The sequence below is a fragment of the Bemisia tabaci genome, chromosome 6 (genome assembly GCF_918797505.1).
Source record: "Bemisia tabaci chromosome 6, PGI_BMITA_v3".
In the NCBI taxonomy this organism is placed as follows: domain Eukaryota; kingdom Metazoa; phylum Arthropoda; class Insecta; order Hemiptera; family Aleyrodidae; genus Bemisia; species Bemisia tabaci.
Genome location: NC_092798.1, coordinates 25,729,132 through 25,750,397, shown reverse-complemented (window position 1 = coordinate 25,750,397; position 21,266 = coordinate 25,729,132). Strand labels below are relative to the sequence as shown.

At 36.6% G+C, this 21,266-nt stretch overlaps 3 protein-coding genes across 3 annotated transcripts in view; 1 reads left to right on the top strand and 2 right to left on the bottom strand.

The window, feature by feature from the left end:
• The window catches only part of LOC109042410 (uncharacterized), a 116,418-nt gene extending 115,341 nt beyond the window's left edge, over positions 1 to 1,077 (bottom strand). The window contains exon 1 of the mRNA XM_072301519.1: positions 828 to 1,077. The gene's annotated coding sequence lies outside the window, so the exon portion shown is untranslated. The remainder of the gene's footprint in view (positions 1 to 827) is intronic.
• A 159-nt stretch (positions 1,078 to 1,236) lies between these two features.
• Positions 1,237 to 13,533, top strand: LOC109042417 (nucleoside diphosphate kinase 6). The gene is made up of 4 exons (XM_019059132.2): positions 1,237 to 1,682; positions 2,671 to 2,813; positions 6,221 to 6,381; positions 13,005 to 13,533. The coding sequence occupies exons 1-4, from the start codon at positions 1,593 to 1,595 to the stop codon at positions 13,199 to 13,201; spliced, it is 591 nt and encodes a 196-aa protein (XP_018914677.2). The 5' UTR covers positions 1,237 to 1,592; the 3' UTR covers positions 13,202 to 13,533.
• LOC109042414 (uncharacterized) lies at positions 8,126 to 12,975 on the bottom strand. The gene is made up of 2 exons (XM_019059126.2): positions 10,866 to 12,975; positions 8,126 to 9,913 (listed from the first exon to the last, which is right to left on the bottom strand). Exon 2 carries the CDS (start codon positions 9,895 to 9,897, stop codon positions 8,689 to 8,691), a length of 1,209 nt encoding a protein of 402 aa, XP_018914671.2. The 5' UTR covers positions 9,898 to 9,913; positions 10,866 to 12,975; the 3' UTR covers positions 8,126 to 8,688.
• Positions 13,534 to 21,266: the final 7,733 nt, after the last annotated feature.

Here is a 21,266-nt window from a genome sequence, read left to right as displayed (position 1 = left end):
TGGACATTCTGGAGCAACAAAATTTTGCCCCTAATCTGAAGCGCCTTTCACTGAAAATTGTTACAGAACACTGAAGAGAGAGTTGTCATAACACCATCTCTCTCTTAAGCCCATATTAGACGATCAAAGTAGAGCTCTCAAAATGGCGTGACGTGGGGGACTCCACTTGATACCGGCTTTACACCTTGAGTCAAGGAAAAATTTTCTGTGTCATCATCAGTGAATAGGTACACTTTTGCTTGACTCTTCAAGAATTTGATATCAAACCACTCAATACTAATAAAGCTGCTACTTATTACCTATGGATCAGTGTCTTGCAGGGGGCAGAATTTTCTCCATCAAGCGATGATACTTGATGAATGATGGATGCAAGGCCGCTCGCATGAGAATTGGGGAAGGCTTTATTTTAAATTTTTTTTAATCATCTCGATCAAATTTAGGAAGAAGACTTTGAGTGCATCGTATTTCCTGCTGGATGCTTTTTGAGCATGCTGCTTTCAGCGAAGGAAACTATCAACCGCATTCTTTTACGTAGAGGTGTAATTATACCGAATCGAATTATTTCATCAAATTTTGGGGGAAGCGAGTTTCGAAGTGGGGAAGGCTAAGAAATTTCTGCACCTCCGATGCCTTGGCATTAATTTGTACATTACGAGTTTTGCCTCTCATAGACACAGATTGCGAAGTACCTTAATGTAGTGGCAGATGTCATCCATAAATAACTTGAATTAGTATGTACAAAGAATACCTGATGCAAATGAAGATGTAAATGATGCTGATACATTTTCCGATGAAGATTCAAATGTATTTAATTGGAGAAAACTTACCTCAGGAAGGTGATGAAGATACCAAGAGATTGATTTCATGCCAGTTAATAACATTCTGCAATTCCGATATTACTTTGAGAGCTCAAGTTCTTGCGGAAGAACTGAAGGCACACATGTTGAATGTCTTCTAGTTCTGTTCGTTGCAGATGTGACAGCACCTCTACGTAAAATTTTAGGAAACTTGCCGATGATTTGTCCAATTTGTCCAATTTGTCCAAGCGCCGAATTTAGTCACGCACGCGTCGCGTTGCTAAAATATTGAATCATGAATTTTTTGTCAGATTTTCACAATGCAGAAATTCAAATCAAAACAGCAAAAACTGAATTTTGATGATCGGTGTCCCACGACACATTGTCATCGATGTATCAAAACAAAGCCATGTGAGTTAACCTCAACTTTTTTATTCAAAATCTCTAAAGTCAAGAAAATTTCTAGTATTTAGGTTTCTTATCGTTCATAAAATTTCTCTTCTAGTATTTCATCTACATCTTTTAAAAATGTACGCTCGAGTAAAATCTCCCCTTCGTTTTCCAGGATTTATCTCTCATGAGTTTAAAATTGTGACAGTAAGTTACAGGAAGAGTGTCTGTTTCATTTGAATGCAATTCTCAATTTGGTCGAAGAACACTCGAAGTAATGCTGATCGAGAGGAGATCATGAGATCTGTAATTTTGATCTGTGAAAGTTTTTGTTCTTTCTCAGTTATGTGGAGAGGCAAGAGACAGTGCCAAACTTTGTGAATTCAAAATGGGAGCACTCCTAACATGACCGGGATCACGACTACCTCGAAACCATTTCAGTTGACTCTGGCAATCATCAAACCCCACATAATCTCAGCACCTCATGCACTTCAGGTTGTTATATGTTTTATGTACTTAGCAGAGTTTACAACGAATAAGTAAATGAATTTTTAGATTGCGACAGCAGATTTGTTGTCCTTAGTCTAGTGGTGTAAGTAAATACAAGAATTAAGATGGCAGATCCACTGCCTACCTAAGGTGCTATACTTATTTTAAGTTGACTCTGTATTGATTCCAATTTTTGATGAATCACCGCAGCAACAACCCTTTCGAATCGCTGACCACATTCCTATAGGTTTTCCCTTTTAAAAGTACCTCTTAAATTTCAAAAAAATAGCATTATACTTGACTTTTAATGAATCAAATGGATTTCATTTTCCTGCAAAAAAGTGCCTGATCTCTTCATCAGTACATAGCTGTATTCTTCATATGAGCACAATGCCTGTGACCTACTTTTTCACAAAGGCTTTTCGGATGTTGCTTCATCATCAATGAAGAAGTAAGCACCTAGACACTTACAGCTGGGTTTTATAGGACTATTGAATCCTTTTTTGTGAATACAAAAAGGCAAGCTTTTATTCATTGTGAGCTATCCACCATATGAAGAAACTGTGCCACTGGAAGAATAATCTCAAGTTCTGTGTATTATTGCAGATCTTTATTTATTCAATTATTTTTACACATTTATTCTCGAAAATTGTGTACAAAATGAAACATTAATATTATTATTTCTATTTATTTATTTAACTATTTATTCACATTCATACATTTATTCTAAAAAATTTTGCACAAAATGAAACATACAACTACACCGAAGGATAATCCGCAAAATGAAGTTTGAGCACTTTTAACAGGGCACCTCTCTCAAAAACAGGCACAAAGTTTCAGTTAAGGTAGGGTCTGGTTAAAATCAAACCAACTTGCAGAATATTGTTCCAGTAAGTGTTTTGAATAATTTTCTCTCTTACACTCTCCTCCCTCTTTCTTTCTTTCTTTCTTTCTTTTCTTTTTAAAATGATTACCGTTTCTTTCAAATCAACAGGGAATCAGAGAAACAATACTGGCAAACAAATTTTACATCGTTAGAACAAAACGTCACAGCTTGACCCTGGATGAAGTTAAAGAGTTCTACGCTGAACACACCAACAGATTCTACTTTAAACGTCTCGTCACTTTCATGTCAAGGTAAGTACACACATGACACGACTATGTTATCTTCAATATTAGCTCTACCTAGCTGTAATCCAGTGCTGATAATGGTCTCAGCATAGTAAATCGCTTTGTGAGAAAAACCAATTACAGCCCACAAACATTAACTTTTCAACAATTTTCTCCAACAGTCTTTGGTTTAATGTAAGGAAAAGCTTAATATTTTGTTCTTTTATTTATTGAACAATATTTACTGTTTGAACAGTCTTGTAACAATCCATGTATGACATAAAAATTGTGCTCTGTTCTACCCATCTTGCCATGCTGTATAAGAAAAAGAATACTTTGCAATTACCGTAGAGAGTCATGTACAAAATTCTGCCACTGACTAATTAATATCACTTAACCCAAAAAGGGGCATGTATCAGTATGGTTGAAGTCTCAAGGTCTAGCAGCATCCCATTGTATTAGGGACAGCAGCCTAAAAGTGAGCATATTATTTTATTTAACTTGGACAGCCAGGATTAAAATTTTCTGAAAGTAGGTACAAGGCTGGATAGGTCAAATATGAAAAAAAATATCAAACACAATTGCTCACTTGTCTACACATTTTTTTTGCTTTCCTACCGCCTTTGCGCTATCCAGCCATCATCTGGGACGTGACTCAAGTTTTGGACGTCGCTAGAGTCCAAAGAGTCGCTTCCCAGATAATGGCCAGAGCAAAAATGTGTAAGGGGAAGGAAAACAACAAATATTTGTAGACTAGCAAGTAATTGTGTTACATTCTCATCTTTTTTCCAAGGGCAGGTAAACCAATTTAGAGGCACAGAGGTCTTAAGTTACCAATATCTTTTGAAAATAATTTACATTATAGCATTAAACCTCTCATATCGAAGTTCATAGTTGCAACTAAGTTGCGTCCACTTACTTCATTAAAAATGTGTGTAGTCAAACCGCAATACGGAAGGCTGAATATGGCAAAATATTCTCTAACGGAGTAATGTATGTAATATTGTCATAGGGACCTGGTTACTAATGGCTCTGGTACAAAAGTGTATTGACGAATTCTGGAGATCATACCTTTTATATAAGTCAACAAGTTCTCACCCTGTAATGTTTTTGTTTCGCTGCAAATCATAATTTTGAATTGAGTTTTTCACTGCACAGTAACAGGACAAAGTTGGTGTCTTGCAGGCTCAAATTTACCTCATTTGAGCTTTTCAAGTCACAGCGTTCATTTTATGAATGCGGATGAAACAGTTATTTGCTTTACATGTTACATTTTTTTCTAGGTTTCCTTTCTGTAGCTCTAACCCTTTGCCAGTTGCCAGTTGGTCATTATTTTGTGTTATGTATTCAACAGAATCTCCTTATCACAGTCGTGTCTATTCAGTAATTGAAATAATTTAATCTGACTTATCAAAACCCAGCTGTTCGTTAGTTTTTATATTCCTCTTCCTTTATCAGTGCCATCATTCAATCCAAGTTAGATCCTTTCTGAGAAGCTTGAAGAGACCAAAAATTAAGTTACTCTTTCTTGGTATTATTTCTTGAAAAAGACATTTTAAAAGTTCCAACATGTGGTTTGTGTATGAATACAGTCTGATGTTTGCAACTGTGACCGTGATGTATTACATGAAAAAGTGGTGGCTAATTTACAAACATTCCCATTGAGGAGACCTCATAATATTCTTCTGTTACACTTATTTTAAGCGTCATGTTTGTAAGGTTTGTTGTCACTGTATAGACCCTGTATTGCTTGGCCTAGATTTTTTTGGGAGACTCCTTTGATAACTGAAACATTGGTCAATTGAAAGCAGAAGCCTCAGGTTTGGAACAATGCTTCTTTTAAAAGAGATGGTTGACACCAACTGAAATTCAAGTTAATTTTTAAAGTAAAATCAAGTTATATAAGTTCGTAAACGATCTTATATAAAAACCACCTTCTATTCTAGTGTTTGCCACAGAATTACAAAATTCGAAGGAAGACAATTATCTTTGCTCTTTTAAAAGGTATTGCCAAATTAGTTCATCATTATGTCATTTTTAAAGAGCAGATTCATTTGTTTTGATAAACAAATGTAATTTTGAAAAAGGCTTGATTATACTGTTTTCAATAATATTCTGGCCTCGTAGCCTGAAAAATTGATACCTTGCAGAATGTAAGCACCACTTAACACTCAATGCAAATTCCCACAATCCTCTTTGAGTGATATGTTTTCACAAATTTTTGCATATTTGCATGCAAAAGGACCTAATTCAAAAGTTTATAGTTTTGGAATAAGCAAAAGTAAAAGAGATTTCCATAATTTTTTTTTACTCAGGATCATGTGCAGATTTGTTCCTTAAGGAAGTGACAGTGAGAGAGGCCTAACAGCAGGTTTCACCTGGCTTTCTAAGACATCCCTTTTTATTGAATTCCCTTTGTATTGAGGTGCTAGGGCTGCTCACATCTAAAAAGCTGTGCAGAAACCTTTCTTTCATATGGCTTCAAGGAGGGAAAAGAAATCTATCAGTATGGAGTTGACAGAGACTTGGTTGCTCAAACATGTCAGTAAATATCCACTCAAATTGTACAGTTCAGGACATTTTCTAGCATAATTTTGGGAGTTCTAACTCAGATTTTTGTACTGTCAGAACCTCACTTCCTTCAGTTCAGATTGACCCCTATATGTAGTTGAAAAGTATTTTGCGATAAAGTCAACCATATTATCATTGCAATCAAAAGCAAAAATTTTAGGAGGAAGGAGTGAGAAACTCTTCACCAGACCATTTTGAAAAATGACTTTTTTACTCAATTTACACATATTTTATCATTAAATATGATATCAGCCCCTTTCCAAAAGTTCTTCATTTCCCTTTAAGTTGTAGATTTTTCTCTTTCAAATTCCCTAGAGAATAGAATGAATGATGCCTCTTTCTAAGGTACAGAGATGGATTCAGAAAGTTAGGAGAGTGATCTTCCAAACATTTTTAGAAATTTCATTTTTACCCATGCATGTTGAAGCTATTTTTAGTCCATCGATTTCAGGTAGTACAAGTCAATTCGTTACAAGTGGTACCTCTCTTTGGGGCAAATTTTTGTGTTGTTGTACAAACATCCGTTGGTGTATTTCCATGGAGTGAGGACCCCCTAGCTCCCCTCAGTTACACAAAAGCATTAACTCGGTGTGATTACGAGAGTCAGATAAGGAATATCTAAATGGGAAATCAGCCAGACAATCCAAAATTACTACAAGCCTTTGTTGTAAGCTCTTAAGGGTCAAAAATTAAAACACTATCATTTAGTCTGTACTCTCTCTTTTTCTCTCCTTATTCTCTGTTTCCTCCTCTATGCTTTTCCTTTTTTTATCTATTTTCTTGTCACCTATCATCCTATAAACCGATTTTTTTATTTCAGTTTATTTTCATCTGTTTTTTAATTTTTCACTTTGCTGTTTTAGTGGGCCTTGCGATCTACACATTCTGGCAAAGGTAAATGCAATTCTTGAATGGCGCCAGCTGATGGGGCCTACTAAAAGTTATCAAGCCCACTATTCACATCCATCTTCTATCAGAGGTAGATGGGGTCTATCAGATACAAGGAATGCTGCTCACGGTTCTGGTCAGTACTTAGTTTCATTTCTATCAATAAAATATGTGGGTGATCCCAAAATCCTAAACAACCCTGTAACTTTTAAATAAAGTGTGCTGAGACTTAAGATGTTGGGAGTGCCAACAGGTTGAAGGAAACTATTTTTGGGGCCCTTCAAGCTTCTGAGGGACCACTTTGAAGGGGCAGGCTAGAACCTGAATTTTTTTTTTTTTCAAATTTCAATCCTCCATCTGTGATAAATCATTTGAAAGAACATTAAATACATAACAACATACGCAATAACATTACATACATTTTTGTCCAACTTGCAAGTTTCTGTCTGTCACTGTTACAAAATGAAAGTTAATCAAAGTTTTGCAAATTTCATCTTTATCGGTTTTCCATTTTGGAGCAATAATAGTTGGCAACTTTTGGTTTTCGTTAAAAAATTTCATTTTTTTTTCTCTTTCCAATTATGTATATTTCTATAGGGAATTTTGGAAATGATAGAAATAAAAAGTCAATTTGTGGTCTCTTCTTAATTTTCATTTGGGGCAATCCCCATTGAGTGATCCATCATTGGAAAGAATATGAACATGAAATTTGTCCTGGAAAACCAGAGGTCGCTAATTATCACCAATCTATAAGGATCATAGCCCGTTAAAGTTGAAATTTGCAAAACTTTGATTGATGGCTATCTTGAATTTGTGATAGATTAAAGACTTGCGATTTGGACCAAAATTCTGAATTGTTTAAGTCATTTTAATGATGTATCATAAGTTGGGGCTTTCGTTGTAAAAAATAGTGAGAGTCCATGCTCTTCCCCTTAAAATGCTCTCCCTACAAAATTTTGAGGGCACTCTCAAAATTTCTAGTCTCTATGTTAATTTTTTCCCAAAATTACAGGGGTAGTTTAAGACTTTTGATGGATTACCCTGTAAAATCACTCCATTCATTTTTATGTTGATTACATTTAAAAAAAATGTAAAAGAAAAACAGATTCAAAATGTACCCGTAACAAATAATTAATAATTTTAGTGGTCACATCCTTACATGCCTCAAGGATGATTTTACCATTGCTTTTCCTATTCTTAACTGAAAATTGTGGCAAATCCTACCTCTAAAACCGACTAAATCTCCAGAAGCATTTTCTAATGTAATCGGGTTAGTAGCAGCAGGTATCTTTATTCTGTCGGCCAGAAAATTTCCCGGTTGTAAAATGCTCTTGTAGAGAAACTATTATAGTTCTTGTCAGCTTTGCAATCGGGTTAGTAGCAGCAGGTATCTTTATTCTGTCTGCCAGAAAATTTCCGGGTTGTAAAATGCTCTTGTAGAGAAACTATTGTAGATCTTGTCAGCTTTAGAAAAAGTAATGTCTATTTGGAGATTTTGAACGTGTCAAAAAGTATCAAGACAATGTACAAAAGTAAAATATGTTTAATAAGGCTTAGATGACTTAAGACTAAAGTGTGAGCTGTATAGCTTAATGATCATAAAACAATGCAGAAAGAAAAACGGGGTTTTGCAATTGGTGGTTGAGAGTTTGAGATACCAAACCATGGACTGAGCGACAGTAATAAGCTGTAGAATTGCAGAGGAAAATACATTTTAACTCAAAACACACCAATGTACCAGTGCTTTATTTAAGTGATGTTTCAAAATCTCCTCACATCTTGGGTTTAGATCAGAAATGTGAATTCTCATAAAATAATGAAAATGTATGTACAAGTTTGACTCCTTTTTCAGCATTTGGTCGTATTGCCTTTCAAAATAAGACATAGTCAGTGCGGTTAAAAAGTGATTGTTCTTCTTTTTTAAAAAAAAATATTAAGGCCTTAATAGTGCTCAACGTTTGGGAAGGGGCTTGAGAAGTTTTTGAATTTTACCCTTTACCTGCTGGCTTTGATAAATGCTTATTGTTGAAAAACAATAAAGTATCTGACATCAATTAGACGTTTTGGAAAGATCGCGATTATGAATGAATTTTCTGCAAAGGGGGCCAAAAATCTCAGACTCCTAGCGTTCCCAATGATATACGCAGCAGTGCTTCATTCTCATTTCCCCACTGCGCAACCATTCAAAGCTTTAGGGAGATAACCGTGCATCCAAGGAAAAATTATGAAAATGGTTTCGAATTATGCTTTAAAGTTCTTCAAAAAGTGCTTGATTTTTATTCTTATGACTGCACAAACAACGGAGAAATTCTCTGAACTTTTATGAAAATTCCTTTTTCAGGTATTTTTTATTTTGTAACTCCACCTCAAATCACCAGCTACTTTCAGTTTTTTCATTGATCAGTAAAAGTAAAACAAAAATACTTCATTTAATTTCTTGAAATTAATTCAAAATTCCTTTATCTTTATAATATTTCAAATATTTTGGAAGTTCCTTTCTGTAATATTTACTGTCGACAATACCATCAAATACAGATGTCTCTTCCATTTCTGCATCGGAATAATTTGAAAAATCTGTTGCTTGTTCAGGATCTGCTAATACTGGAATGAGTATCACAATGCCTGCGTAGAAGCTGACAATTTGCGTTCTGTCATACTCAGCTTTCAGATCCTCATAAGATAGAGTTACATTTGTATTGAATTCGATTAAAAATGTGTTTAAAGCTTGCAAATACTCTTGTAACAAAGCCTCTTGAGAATTTTCAAACACATGAAACTGCACATTTGCTGCAAGTAGATAGTGCAGGTCAATCACAGGGGAAGCATAAGAACTTAATTGAAAGTCAACAAACTTACAATCTTTGACAGAATTATTTTTGTCATCAAATTTGAACAAGATATTGGTGAGCCATAAATCACCATGGTTTAAAACATGTAACATCTTCGAAGGTATCTCTCTGGCTCTTAACATTTTAGTGTAGAAAGTTTTTTGTACGTCTCTAATACCCTGAGCATACTTTTGATGGTCTTCAATCTCACTCCACCTAACGAGGCGATCAGCAACTAATGCTAATGCATTATCCAAAAATGTAACAAACTGCTCTTTGAACGTCTCATCGAGCCCAATTTCTTTTCCAGCCTCTTCAACCAATTCTGGCTCCACTTTGTGCAAGGCCACTGAAGCAGCATGAAGTTTAGCTAATTTTCTTAACACCAAAACAGCCTTTGGGTAGTCTAGCCGCTCGATTCGGTTAATTAATTTGTACCCTTTATCACAAAGGTCTTCTAGGATTATTGTGCCTAGCTGTGGCGAGTGGTAGGGAATTGGCGAGACAAAATCATTGTCCAAAAATGCATTTATTTTCGGAATAATAGAGTCATAGATTAGATGTTCTTTTGCCAAAATTCCTGTCTCTTTCAGTGTTCTCCCAAAAGCGTTGTTAATTACAGCCTTTGAAAACAATGCTAGGTATTTTGGTTGACTTGTCCCCTCCTCTTTCATGTGCACCACAATTCTGAAAATTCTGCTGCTGTAATTATTTCCTTTCGATGATTCTTCCTCCACCTTGTAAGAGAGAATATCATCATCTGACAAGTGAGGTATTTGTTTTTGCAGTACTCTCCTCAATTCATTTTTATTCAACCAATCCATAACTGTTGTCCGCTAGCTGTAACATAAAAAAATTTACCTAACATTAAAATTAACATATGAAATTTACCTGTAACATAAAAACCTAACTCGAGGGAAGAGATCATGATCTCAAAGTTCAACTATCTTATTCAAAGGAAAGAGTTAAAGAATTGATGAACTTATTTATTAAAGATCTCATGCTAAAGATTAATGCAAACAAATTTTGCCGTTTGTATTGACTAAAATTCATGTCTTTGAAAATTATTAAATATAATCTGGAATCTGGAAGAAGACTCAAGTTTGCATTTTAAGTTTTATTTTTACCAGCGAGTAAAAGGGTTCTTTAATATTTTCCTTGAGCATGAAAAAGCCCCAGTGACATTTTTATTTATCAGAATTGCAGTCACTATTTTAAGGGTCTAAATTCTTAAAATTTTCAGGAAGGGCTCAAGACTTAAATACATATGTTTGCTTCATTTCAGACTTTTACTGAAGGGAAGGAAGAGTAAACTCAATATCTTAGGTTTTAAGTAAAATTTGTTTTTTTCTTCCAGTCTCTAATTTTTTATTTACCAGGAATCATGCCCACTATCCGTGAACATTCAAAATCTCCCAGAGACCTAGCCTATTCGAGTCCTTTCTAAGGCCTGTTCTCCTACATTTTACTCTCTCTGCTCAGGTTTTTGGTTTCAGAAGGTTTCTCAAAAACATTTATTTGCCTTGGTTAGGTATGGTAACTAATTTACTCCCGATGGTCCTAAAACCACCTTCCTGTTTTGATACTGAACATTCGTGATTATTCAGATGTCTTCTCCACCACTCTTATCCTCCCCATCCCCTCCTTTACATTATTGTTAGCTACATGCTTGCACCGATCGGACACCTACAAGCTAATTTAGTGAGCACATCATTATTTTGCATAACAATTTTCTCAGCCAGCTGTACTTACATTTTTGTCTAATATAAATGTATGTAAAAGACGCACGTACCTGTAGTTCTTTCTAATTTAAATATACTGTAAGATCGTCCTTGCACATCAACCACCTGAAATTAAGCTCAAGAAAATTCTAAGTGGTTCAAAAAAAGAAGGTTTAAGAACAAAAAAGTATATACAGGCTTTCAGGATGATATTTAACTAATTTTTTAATCAGTGTTAACTGAGTCAGTATAGACTAGACTAGAGTCTGTATAAGTTATTTGCCCATATCTGTTGGTAGGTAGTCTTTATTCACTATCTGTAGCAGAAAATGTATGTATTTCCCCTAAGTACTACTCTCTTATCTTAAGTGATATTGATTGTGCTCGAAATTAACCCTGTTATCAATAATACTTGCAGCCTAAATTAAGCCATTTTTTTAAAGTGTTTTCATTCATTTGCTAGCATGAACATGTACTTAAAAAGCTGAAAAAAATAACCAGCATTTTTGGAAAGTATCATTTTCAGTATGTGTGTATAGGGTGACCCAAAAGTTGTAGGACACCCCTGTAAATTTTTTGCACGAATTGAGATAGAAACTTGAACTTTTGGCAGGGTTCCTGTGTCAAAATAAACTGCTTTATGAACCTCTCCCTTCCTATTTTGGGGGCCTTCTAGAGGGGGGCCACGGAGCCCAATTTTTTTAAATGGTAACCCCTACTAGTTGACTCACTGTTGGATAGATAATGAAAAAAGACAACCTTTGGCTTGCTTAGGTCGATATCTATGTAACTTTTCAACAAAAAATGATAAAATACTCGTTTTTTTTAGGAATTTTGAGGTTTTTACCGCTTGAGGTGCCCGAAAATCCTCACCCTACGGTTTTTGACTCGAGCGTTAAAGAAAAATATTCAAAGTAATTAATCAAAGCTAAATAATTTGTCAACTGCCTTAAAAGTCACCCAATAAATGACACGGTTTCACAATACAAAATCTTATCTGTGCTGATAGGTGTGATACCACTCGATCTCCTACAAGCTCGGTGTGCCTATTCAATTCATTGAAGGCGTTTTAGTTTGCCATCAAGGCATGCATGCTTTTCTATGACTTATCGTGGTAACAAGCAGAATCTCATTAGAGACTGTTTCTTCTTCGATGACCTTTATTCGCATAAGATGGCGATGCCACTCTTTGTGCGTAGAACAACATCTACATGTTGCCAAAGTTTCTGGAAGAAATTACGCATTTCTTTGAAAACTATTCTTTTTTCACGCTTTACGGAAAATTTTACGCAAAATATGATCTGAATAACTGGACAATTGTTCTAATTAATTAATCAAAATTAAATAATTTTTTAATCGCAAAAAATCTACCCAAAAAACTAAATGGTTTACTTCACAAAACTTATATGTGCTGTTGGGCGTGATCGACCTCTTAAAAGGTCGGTGTGCTTATTCAATTCATTGAAGGCGTTTTAATTTGCCGCCGCGACATGCTTAATTCCTATAAACTATCGTGGTAACAAGCAGATTCTCATTCGAAACTGTTTAATCTTCAAATGACCTTTTCCCTTAAGATGTGTAATGCAATGCCACTCGTGTGTGTAGAACTACATCGTCTACTGTCTACCGTCTACCAAATTTTCATGAAGAAATACGCATTTCTTGAATATTGAATATAAAAATATTTTTAGAAACGACTGCAAAAATTAAGTTTCATTGAAAAGTATCCATACGATCGCTGGTGACATTTTTAAAGTCAGATAACCATCACAAATTATGCCTAAGGGTTTTTAAGTAGCTGTGTCACTACTTTTTCGTCGAAAAGGAAAGTGACTCAGTCCAAGAAAAAATGGCTTTCCACGAAATGTGCGTCCCTTAACCTCGATCCACCCTATTTTTCTCCCACTTTTTCAGAGAAGATCAGTCGCAATTTCATCCACAGTATCCCAAAAGTTTCAGAAAAAGTATCCATTATTTTCCTGAAGAACAGATGTTTCATAGGCGAATGGGAACATCCTGACTATTATACGGCGGTTTTCCTTAAAATGGCAGAGCTCATCTACTTCTTTTCAATTTAATTCTCTCTAAATAGTTACTTTTAGCATCAAAACAGCTAAAGGATCGTTATGCCCCCGTCATTTACTGTGAGGGAATGTCTGTTTCCAACATTTTCAAATTTTTTACGTTTCTTTTCTCTGTGCTTTTTACAGATAGCCCAGAGTCTGTTCAAAGGGAAATCGGCATTCTTTTCCCAGAGTTTTCTGAAGAGCATTGGCTGAAAGAGGAAAAGCATCATTTTGAAAATGGCACCGTCTATTTTGATACGGAAAGATTTATTCATAGAATCAAGGATCAGTCTTGTCAAATCGACCCAACTGTCAATGCTGACGGTCCGCAGGCCGGATGAAGAACTCTGGAAACTCGTTCAAACTGAAACATAAAAACTGCGACTGAAAAACTTCAGAAATACTGAAACGTGTGTGTTTTAAGATGTATCATTGATCTTCAAAATTAACTTTGTATATGTCTAGTCTTAAATTTAGAAATATTCTCCTATTTAAAATGTGTAGCGTTATTCTTAAAGCCTGCTCCAAGAGCCTCCGTTTCCATACGATAAAAGTACGTACACCCATAAGCAATAGTTTCAGTACTTTTGATTCTTCGCCTACTTAGAAAATCGTAATAATATCTAAGAATTGTTTTTCATCTCTTTAAAGTAAACTCTATTTTTGTTTTGAACTTCCGCCTTTTCAATTACCTCAAATATCTCCATCTAAACACATGACTCCACCTATCATTTATTGTTAACTGAATGAAAAAATCATGTAAAATAGGGAATTTTCAGCAGGTTGTAAGCATATTTTAGAATTCGTCTTTAACAGTGATACATTGGTAGGTAGATTTTAATCAAATTCAATTAGCTTTCAGAGCTTTCATCTGTGACTATTCAAAGGAAAAGAGTTAACACTTGGCAAAGACTTCAAGAGAGCAGCTGAATCGGTCATTTTCAAAATTACTCAAGCGCCAAAAAATCGAAAATTGAGTTTTTGGTGGTTCGGTACTGGTATTGTTTAGGCATAGATTCATATTGTTGCAAAGTGTCTAGCAGGAAACGGATTTTCAAGGCCCAAAAATCATCCGGAAAGTCTTGCCATTCTTAATAAGACTCAAGCGCCAATTCGTTTTTTTCCTCTTTTTCCGTTCAAACTGTGGGAACATTTCTGAAACAACCACCATTCGATTTTAAATTGCTATCTGCTCACACAATCGTTCTCCTGACCTCTAGGATTTAAAAAGAATTGATTAAAGCAGTTTTCGCTGTTTTTCTCGAATTCTCATTTCTGGCGCTTTAGTTTTTTTAAAAGTGACCTATCCAATTTTTGGAAAGTCCAATAAAAGCAACCCTTCTGCTGAGTTTTTGACTGAAAACTCTCTCCAGTATCCAAAAATATTAGTATCGAGCTGCAAAGTAATTTTTATGCCAAGAGAAGGTGTGAGGTTGCCAATTGATCTTGAAAGTCTGAACTCTGAACATGGAAAATAAAAACTCTTAATTGCTTTTCCTTTTCTCAAAGTCTCTTTTTTCTATTAAAACTGCAAAATTTTAATTGCTACCGGTTGATTCATGTGACATTTTCGAGGATTTTTATGCCAAAATGCCTGTAACATACTCTATCCTAAGTGGTTCCGGTGACTCAATGTTAAGTGTTTGAGATCTCTTTCCTGGTGGCCCGTCACTTTCGGACGATATCAGACGAGATACATTTTTGAGATAACAAAAGTAGTATCCTCTTTAAAGGGTTTCGACCTATTCAAATCCGGCTAACCCTCCTCATTTTTTTCCATCCCTAATTGTTTACAATGTCTTTCTCCAAAGTTCGAACTTCATTCCAATTTGTCTGTGGATTCACTTAAATTCGCCGCTATAGATCCCACGCAAATTTCTTAAATTAATTTGCGTTTACTCACTGCCGGTCATCATAACGCTACAAAAGATTGATGCTTTTCTTCCTTTCTCAGAAAGGGTGGTATGATCACCAGTAAAGATTTCTTCTCACTCACTCAAGAAAAATAGCCAGCCTTTACGCAGAAGAGCTCCGTAGGTGAAAATTGAGTCTGTCGTAGCTGCAGTATCAAATCAAATGGCCAACCCCCCCCCCCCCTCCCAAAAAAAGTCCTTTCACACCAGAAAGAAAATTCATCACCAAAATGAAAACTCACGCAAAGACTCTTGCTGACTTCGTACCCAAGAAAAAAATCGGTCGATTCTGAACCCAGAATTCCAAATGGGAGGCTAGGTGGGCTTCAGGACCATGAAATTCGGATTCTTTGGAATCTATTACCTAAGGCACCATCTTTTTCCGTGGGCGCTCCGTCAATTTTGCCGTAGAGAAAAAAAGGAGGCGTTTGCATCTTGAGGATTGCTTACCCCGTGACGTAGGTCGGTGCAGCATGGCCAGCAAAATTCGGAATTCGAAGTATGAACAGCGGGCCACAATGTCCAATTCTTTTACTTAAATCAATTCATGATATAATTTCAAAAACCTTATACAGAATGAATTTTTCTCTTAAACTACATCATTTCCAAGAAAATCGATGATAAAAGTCGTCCGTGCTGACCTACGTCACCAAAAAAGTCCAAGATGCCCGAAATGCAAACACCTCCTTTTTTTCTCCATGCAATTTTGCGACCATTGAGCAATTTATGGAGGGGGCGCTGCCCTCCCCCCCCCCTCTTTCATGGGTAATTTTTGGGTCTAGGTTGGGCTGATTTTCGATTTCAAGCGAGTTTTCCGTTATTTTCCAGTCTAATTATGCAGTTGAATCGTAACTTGCTCGAGAACTCCGACATAAATCCCCCGACATACATGGATCATAATCCCCCTAACCTCCAGATGGGGCTGAGAGGGGATGGGGGTCGAAACCATGAAATTCGGATTCCTCTATTCCTCAGTTGATTCCCTGTTCAATACCGCGGTCTCTGACTTCCTGCGACCTAAAACAACCGAGAAAAAAGTCTGGTAAGGTGGTCTAATGCTGATTTCCGATGAGCGCTCAACCATGGGACTCCCCGCTTATTTGAAAAGTGGCGCGTCAATTTGTATATTTTGCCGAGCGCGCCACTGGAATTGGCGGGAACCAATAGGATTGAAGTTTCGACTTGTTTACATTCGCGTTGTTTTGATAAGCTGATAAGCCTTTTGTAAACAAACGTGCGTGGTCCTTCAACTTCTCGTGAGTGTTGTAAGTCCCTTGAATATTTAAAATTGCTAGAGGTCCTTGATTTTTCGTACAAATAGACGTAGTTTTTATTTGCCTATCTTAACCACATCCCTCCAAAGAATATTCAATCGGTGTTCCCTCGTTTAATCTCCGACGCTCGTGCGCTCTCAAAAGTACCTATCTGTAAGTTCTCACTGATAATTTATTTTTTCCCGTCTCACTAGTTCCATACAGTTCAAAATTATTAAAGCCTTCAAATTCCAGGAAGCTTCAAACCTTCCATGTTGGTTCGTTTATTAAATTATTGCTTAAGTATTCATCTCAAAAAGGATTTACTTGTCCTGTTGTCGTCTAGGTGCCTATACTTAGGTACTCCAAATATATTTTCAGCATCTCACCAGTTTCTTTATACCCTGAGTCACCTTAAAGCTTTTTTATCATCAGGGTTTTTACAGCTAAGGGATGAAGTACTTGTGGCCTAGAAATAATGCTATGTAAGGTCTCAGTCAAATTGGGAGTCTCATCTATTGAGCATTTGTCTGCTAGGTTAGGGGGTGGTCAATGTTTGTTTTGCCTATGATGATCATGCATTGGAAATGGTTGATTTCATGCCTCAGGTATGGCAGATTCATACATATCCCTCAAGGATTGAAAACAGGATGGATTAAAGTTTCCTTGAAGTCATGTTTAGCAGAGGCACTTATTTTCCGAGAAAGAAAACAGAAGAGTTGAGGGGCTCAGAGGAAAAGGCGCATAAGTGCAGTTTTTTGCCACTTTGAAAAATACCTGTTTGAAATTTCGAAATTACATGGATCCTTATGGCGGAAAAGAAGTTCTAACTGACTTTTTTATGCTTAAAAATTTGACCTTTTTGGGTTGAATTTTTCACAGAATATGCATTAATACCAGTTTTACTTGAAATCATGAATATCTCATGTTTTTTCAAAAACTGCCCTTTTTGCGCCTTGCCCTCCAAGCCCCTCATGTTGATCTGACGACAAACAGGTAAAAAAGACTAAATGCCTGAAGACTGCCATGCACAATATACATTAAATGCCAAAATTGATGGGTCTTTGAACTTTTCAGTCAACAGAGAGCTTGATGCAAAAACGGCTTTTTTCGCCTTCCTTTCTGGAATTTCTTTAAACTTTTTCTACTGATTACTCGTACTTAAGTGCTTCTTTCCTCAAATTTTCAGACCCCCCAAAAAAAAATTTTGGGGGGGGGAGGGGCGCGGGGGGGGGGGGGGGGGGTCAAACCTGTGAATTTCGATATCTCTCGGGCGAATGAAAGGTACCAAGATCCAGTTTGGACGTAAAATCGTCCAAAATTGCATACTTCAGGATTTTGAGGGCCAAAATCCCGAAATCATATTTTACATTGCGTATGTGCTTTTTTTCAGTTTTCCAGTTGAGACAATTTCTTTTAAACAAAGGATAAACAAAGTACCCAATTTTTTATTTAAACCAAAACCAGTTTTACAAATTGTTCGTCCTTTTTTTGCATCCAACAAGTGGTCCATTATACTGGGACTGGGGAACTAAACGGTTCCGGAGTAATGAGGGACTGAAGTTTCCGCTCAACGCGCGCCGACCGCTTTTCGCGCGCCAAAAAGCCGAATTCGGGTGTTATCAAATCAAATTGAATGTTCAAACCGTGCAAAATAAAGTTTTAGGAATTCTTAAGGGTCGTTGAGTTCAGAAATTACAGATACTTCGAAAAAATTCACTTTTCCAAAATTGCAGCTTCGGAGGCCCTACTTAGAGGCCCACGGAGCGGCCGCGGCCGGTCGGCGCTCGGTGGGCCATCTGAATCTGCAATTTTGGAAAAGTGAATTTTTTGGAAGTAGGTATCTGTAATCTTTAAACTCAGCGCACCTCAAGAATCCGTAAAAAGGGTATCCCGGGATAAGCATGTCAAAATGCCCTTGTGAATGGATTTTTATTTTAACCATTTTAAGTCATCAAGGGGGTCCTAAAACTTAGGTTTTGGGGGGTTTTAGCCCCCCAACCCCCTCCGCCCCCCCTCAGACCCCCAAAAACAGCTTTTTTGGGCTATTTTTGACTATGCTAACGTCATTTCCTCGTAACTTTCGTAATTTTCGATAGAATTGAACCAAAATTTGTCAGAATCTACATCAATTAGCTTAGTTTGTGTAGAAAAAAATTCATTATCATTGGATAATATTTTAGCCCCTAAAAAAATTCGTAAAATTTTTGAAAAAATCATTTTTTTCCTTTTTTCGTGGCTAGGCGGCGTATGGAAACATGTACACAAACAAAAATTGTCTCTTTTCTTAATTTATACATCCAATAAGATACAGGAAAAATTTCGTGTTGATCGGAGTGGTGCGCCATACTTAAAAACGCAATTTTCTAACCTCAAAACGGCCTAAATGCCACCATTAGCCTCCTTTGATGACTAGGCGTGGAGAAATGTAGGGAGAAATATCCGGTTTTATCGTCTCACCTCTTAAGTGATCCACTTAAGTACCTTGAGTCAAAATTTCGAGTCGATCAGAGTGGTGCGCAACACCCAAGCACGCAATTTTCTAATCTCAAAACGCCGAAATTGCCCATTTCGGCACTCATTATCACTCCGTGTGAAAAAATAAGAAGAGGTACATCCGATATTATTGTCCTACCTCATGAATTATACACTTAAGTGCATTTACTCAAAATTTCGAGTCGATCAGAGTGGTGCGCAACAACCGAACGCGCCGATTTCTAACCTCAAAACGCCCAAATTGCCCATTTCGGCACCCATTAACACTCCGTGTGAAAAAATAAGAAGAGATACATTCCGATATTATTGTCCTTCCTCATAAATTAGGTACTTTAGTGCATTTAGTCAAAATTTCGTGTCGATCAGAGTGGTGCGCAACACCCAAGCACGCAATTTTCTAACCTCAAAACGGCCAAAATGCCTATTTCGGCACCCATTAACACTCCGTGTAAAATAAATAGAGGTGGGTACATTCGATTTTATAGTCCTACCTCATGAATTAAACACTTGAATACCTATAGTCAAAATTTCGTGTTGATCAGAGTGATGCGCAACACCCGAACACGCCGGTTTCTAACCTGAAACCTCCCAAAATTCTCATTTTGGCATTCATTATCACTGTATGTTAGCCAAGATCCCGCTTGAAAATTGCATGATGCACATTTCAAAGTTTATTATGGCACCCTGCCGCGTAGCAGACCCGGTCACTCAGGGAAACCTCGAAACTCCCAGGATATATATGACGGTAGGGAGGCTCGCTCATCCCCCACGAGGAAGCGTTTCCTCGTCCAAACTTCCATAATACGTAGCGATGCAATGAGTACTGGCAAATTCAAGTCAATAAATTAACAGGAGGTTATAGAAAGAATCCTAAAGTGAAAGGAAAAGACTTTTTCAGTAAAGAAACTTTGTTATGAGTGAAAGAAAAGGGTTTTTTTTTTAAATATAATTAATATTCACAATTGTAGAGGTGACAAAATTATTACTTAAGGTAAGACATGATATACAAATCGGAAAATAAACAAAAATCAGTGGGAAGAAATAAAGACGAGTGATCAATGGTTTTAAGTTGCTCCATTTTGCTGGTGTCAATCGCAATTTTGCGTTTGAATTTACAGGATAGATTTTTTTTAAGAAGCAGGAGATAAATTTGACCTAATTTGGTGGGTATTTGGTATGATTTCTTCTTGGCAAAGAAGGTTCATTTTAACAGACTTTGTCAACAAACACTTGCTCATTACAATTTTTTTTGTTTACCTCTGAAACAATTTGTACGTATATTAGGTTAAAACAAAAACAAAAAACAAATTGAAGGTGTGGTTTCTTTTTTTTTTTGAAGTGGGTCAGACTTCACGTGGTGTGTCTGGGGATTCATGAAGGGAATCCCTCTGGGCGAGCTGAAGGGTATACTGAGGCCAATGCTAGACCACGGTAAATACGACTATAAATATAGTCGTATTTACCGTTTTATCTTAATTATATTTTTAAAAAAACCCGTTTCTTTCACTCATAACAAAGTTTCTTTACTAAAAAAGTGATTTCCTTTCACTTTAGGATTCTTTCTAACCTCTTGTTAATTTATTTACTTGAATTTGCCAGTACTCATTGCACCGCTACGTATTATGGAAGTTTGGAGGAGGGAACGCTTCTTCGTGGGGATGGGCGAGCCTCCTTACCGTCATATATATCCTGGGAGTTTAGAGGTTTCCCTCAGTGCTTGGGTGTTGTGCACCACTCTGATCGACACGAAATTTTGACTAAATGCACTTAAGTGCCTAATTTATGAGGTAGGACAATAATATCGGAATGTATCTCTTCTTATTTTTTCACACGGAGTGATAATGAGTGCCGAAATGGGCAATTTGGGCGTTTTGAGGTTAGAAATCGGCGCGTTCGGTTAATGCGCACCACTCTGATCGACTCGAAATTTTGAGTAAATGCACTTAAGTGTCTAATTCATGAGGTAGGACTATAATATCGTATGTATCTCTTCTTATTTTTTCACACGGAGTGATAATGAGTGCCGAAATGGGCACTTTGGGCGTTTTGAGGTTAGAAATCGGCGCGTTCGGTTAATGCGCACCACTCTGATCGACTCGAAATTTTGAGTAAATGCACTTAAGTGTCTAATTCATGTGGTAGGACTATAATATCGTATGTATCTCTTCTTATTTTTTCACACGGAGTGATAATGAGTGCCGAAATGGGCAATTTCGGCGTTTTGAGGTTAGAAAATTGCGTTTTTAAGTATGGCGCACCACTCCGATCAACACGAAATTTTTCCTGTATCTTATTGGATGTATAAATTAAGAAAAGAGACAATTTTTGTTTGTGTACATGTTTCCATACGCCGCCTAGCCACGAAAAAAGGAAAAAAATGATTTTTTCAAAAATTTTACGAATTTTTTTAGGGGCTAAAATATTATCCGATGATAATGAATTTTTTTCTACACAAACTAAGCTAATTGATGTAGATTCTGACAAATTTTGGTTCAATTCTATCGAAAATTACGAAAGTTACGAGGAAATGACGTTAGCATAGTCAAAAATAGCCCAAAAAAGCTGTTTTTGGGGGTCTGAGGGGGGGCGGAGGGGGTTGGGGGGCTAAAACCCCCCAAAACCTAAGTTTTAGGACCCCCTTGATGACTTAAAATGGTTAAAATAAAAATCCATTCACAAGGGCATTTTGACATCCTTATCCCGGGATACCCTTTATTTTGTACGGTTTGAACATTCAGTCTGAT

Bases quoted from the DNA above. Each gene is read 5' to 3' on its own strand.
- LOC109042417 (XM_019059132.2), top strand. From the start codon at position 1,593: ATGACCGGGATCACGACTACCTCGAAACCATTTCAGTTGACTCTGGCA. The intron at 2,814-6,220 runs GTAAGTACACAC...TTGCTGTTTTAG, and splicing joins CTCGTCACTTTCATGTCAAG to TGGGCCTTGCGATCTACACA. The intron at 6,382-13,004 runs GTCAGTACTTAG...TGCTTTTTACAG, and splicing joins GAATGCTGCTCACGGTTCTG to ATAGCCCAGAGTCTGTTCAA.
- LOC109042414 (XM_019059126.2), bottom strand. From the start codon at position 9,897: ATGGATTGGTTGAATAAAAATGAATTGAGGAGAGTACTGCAAAAACAA.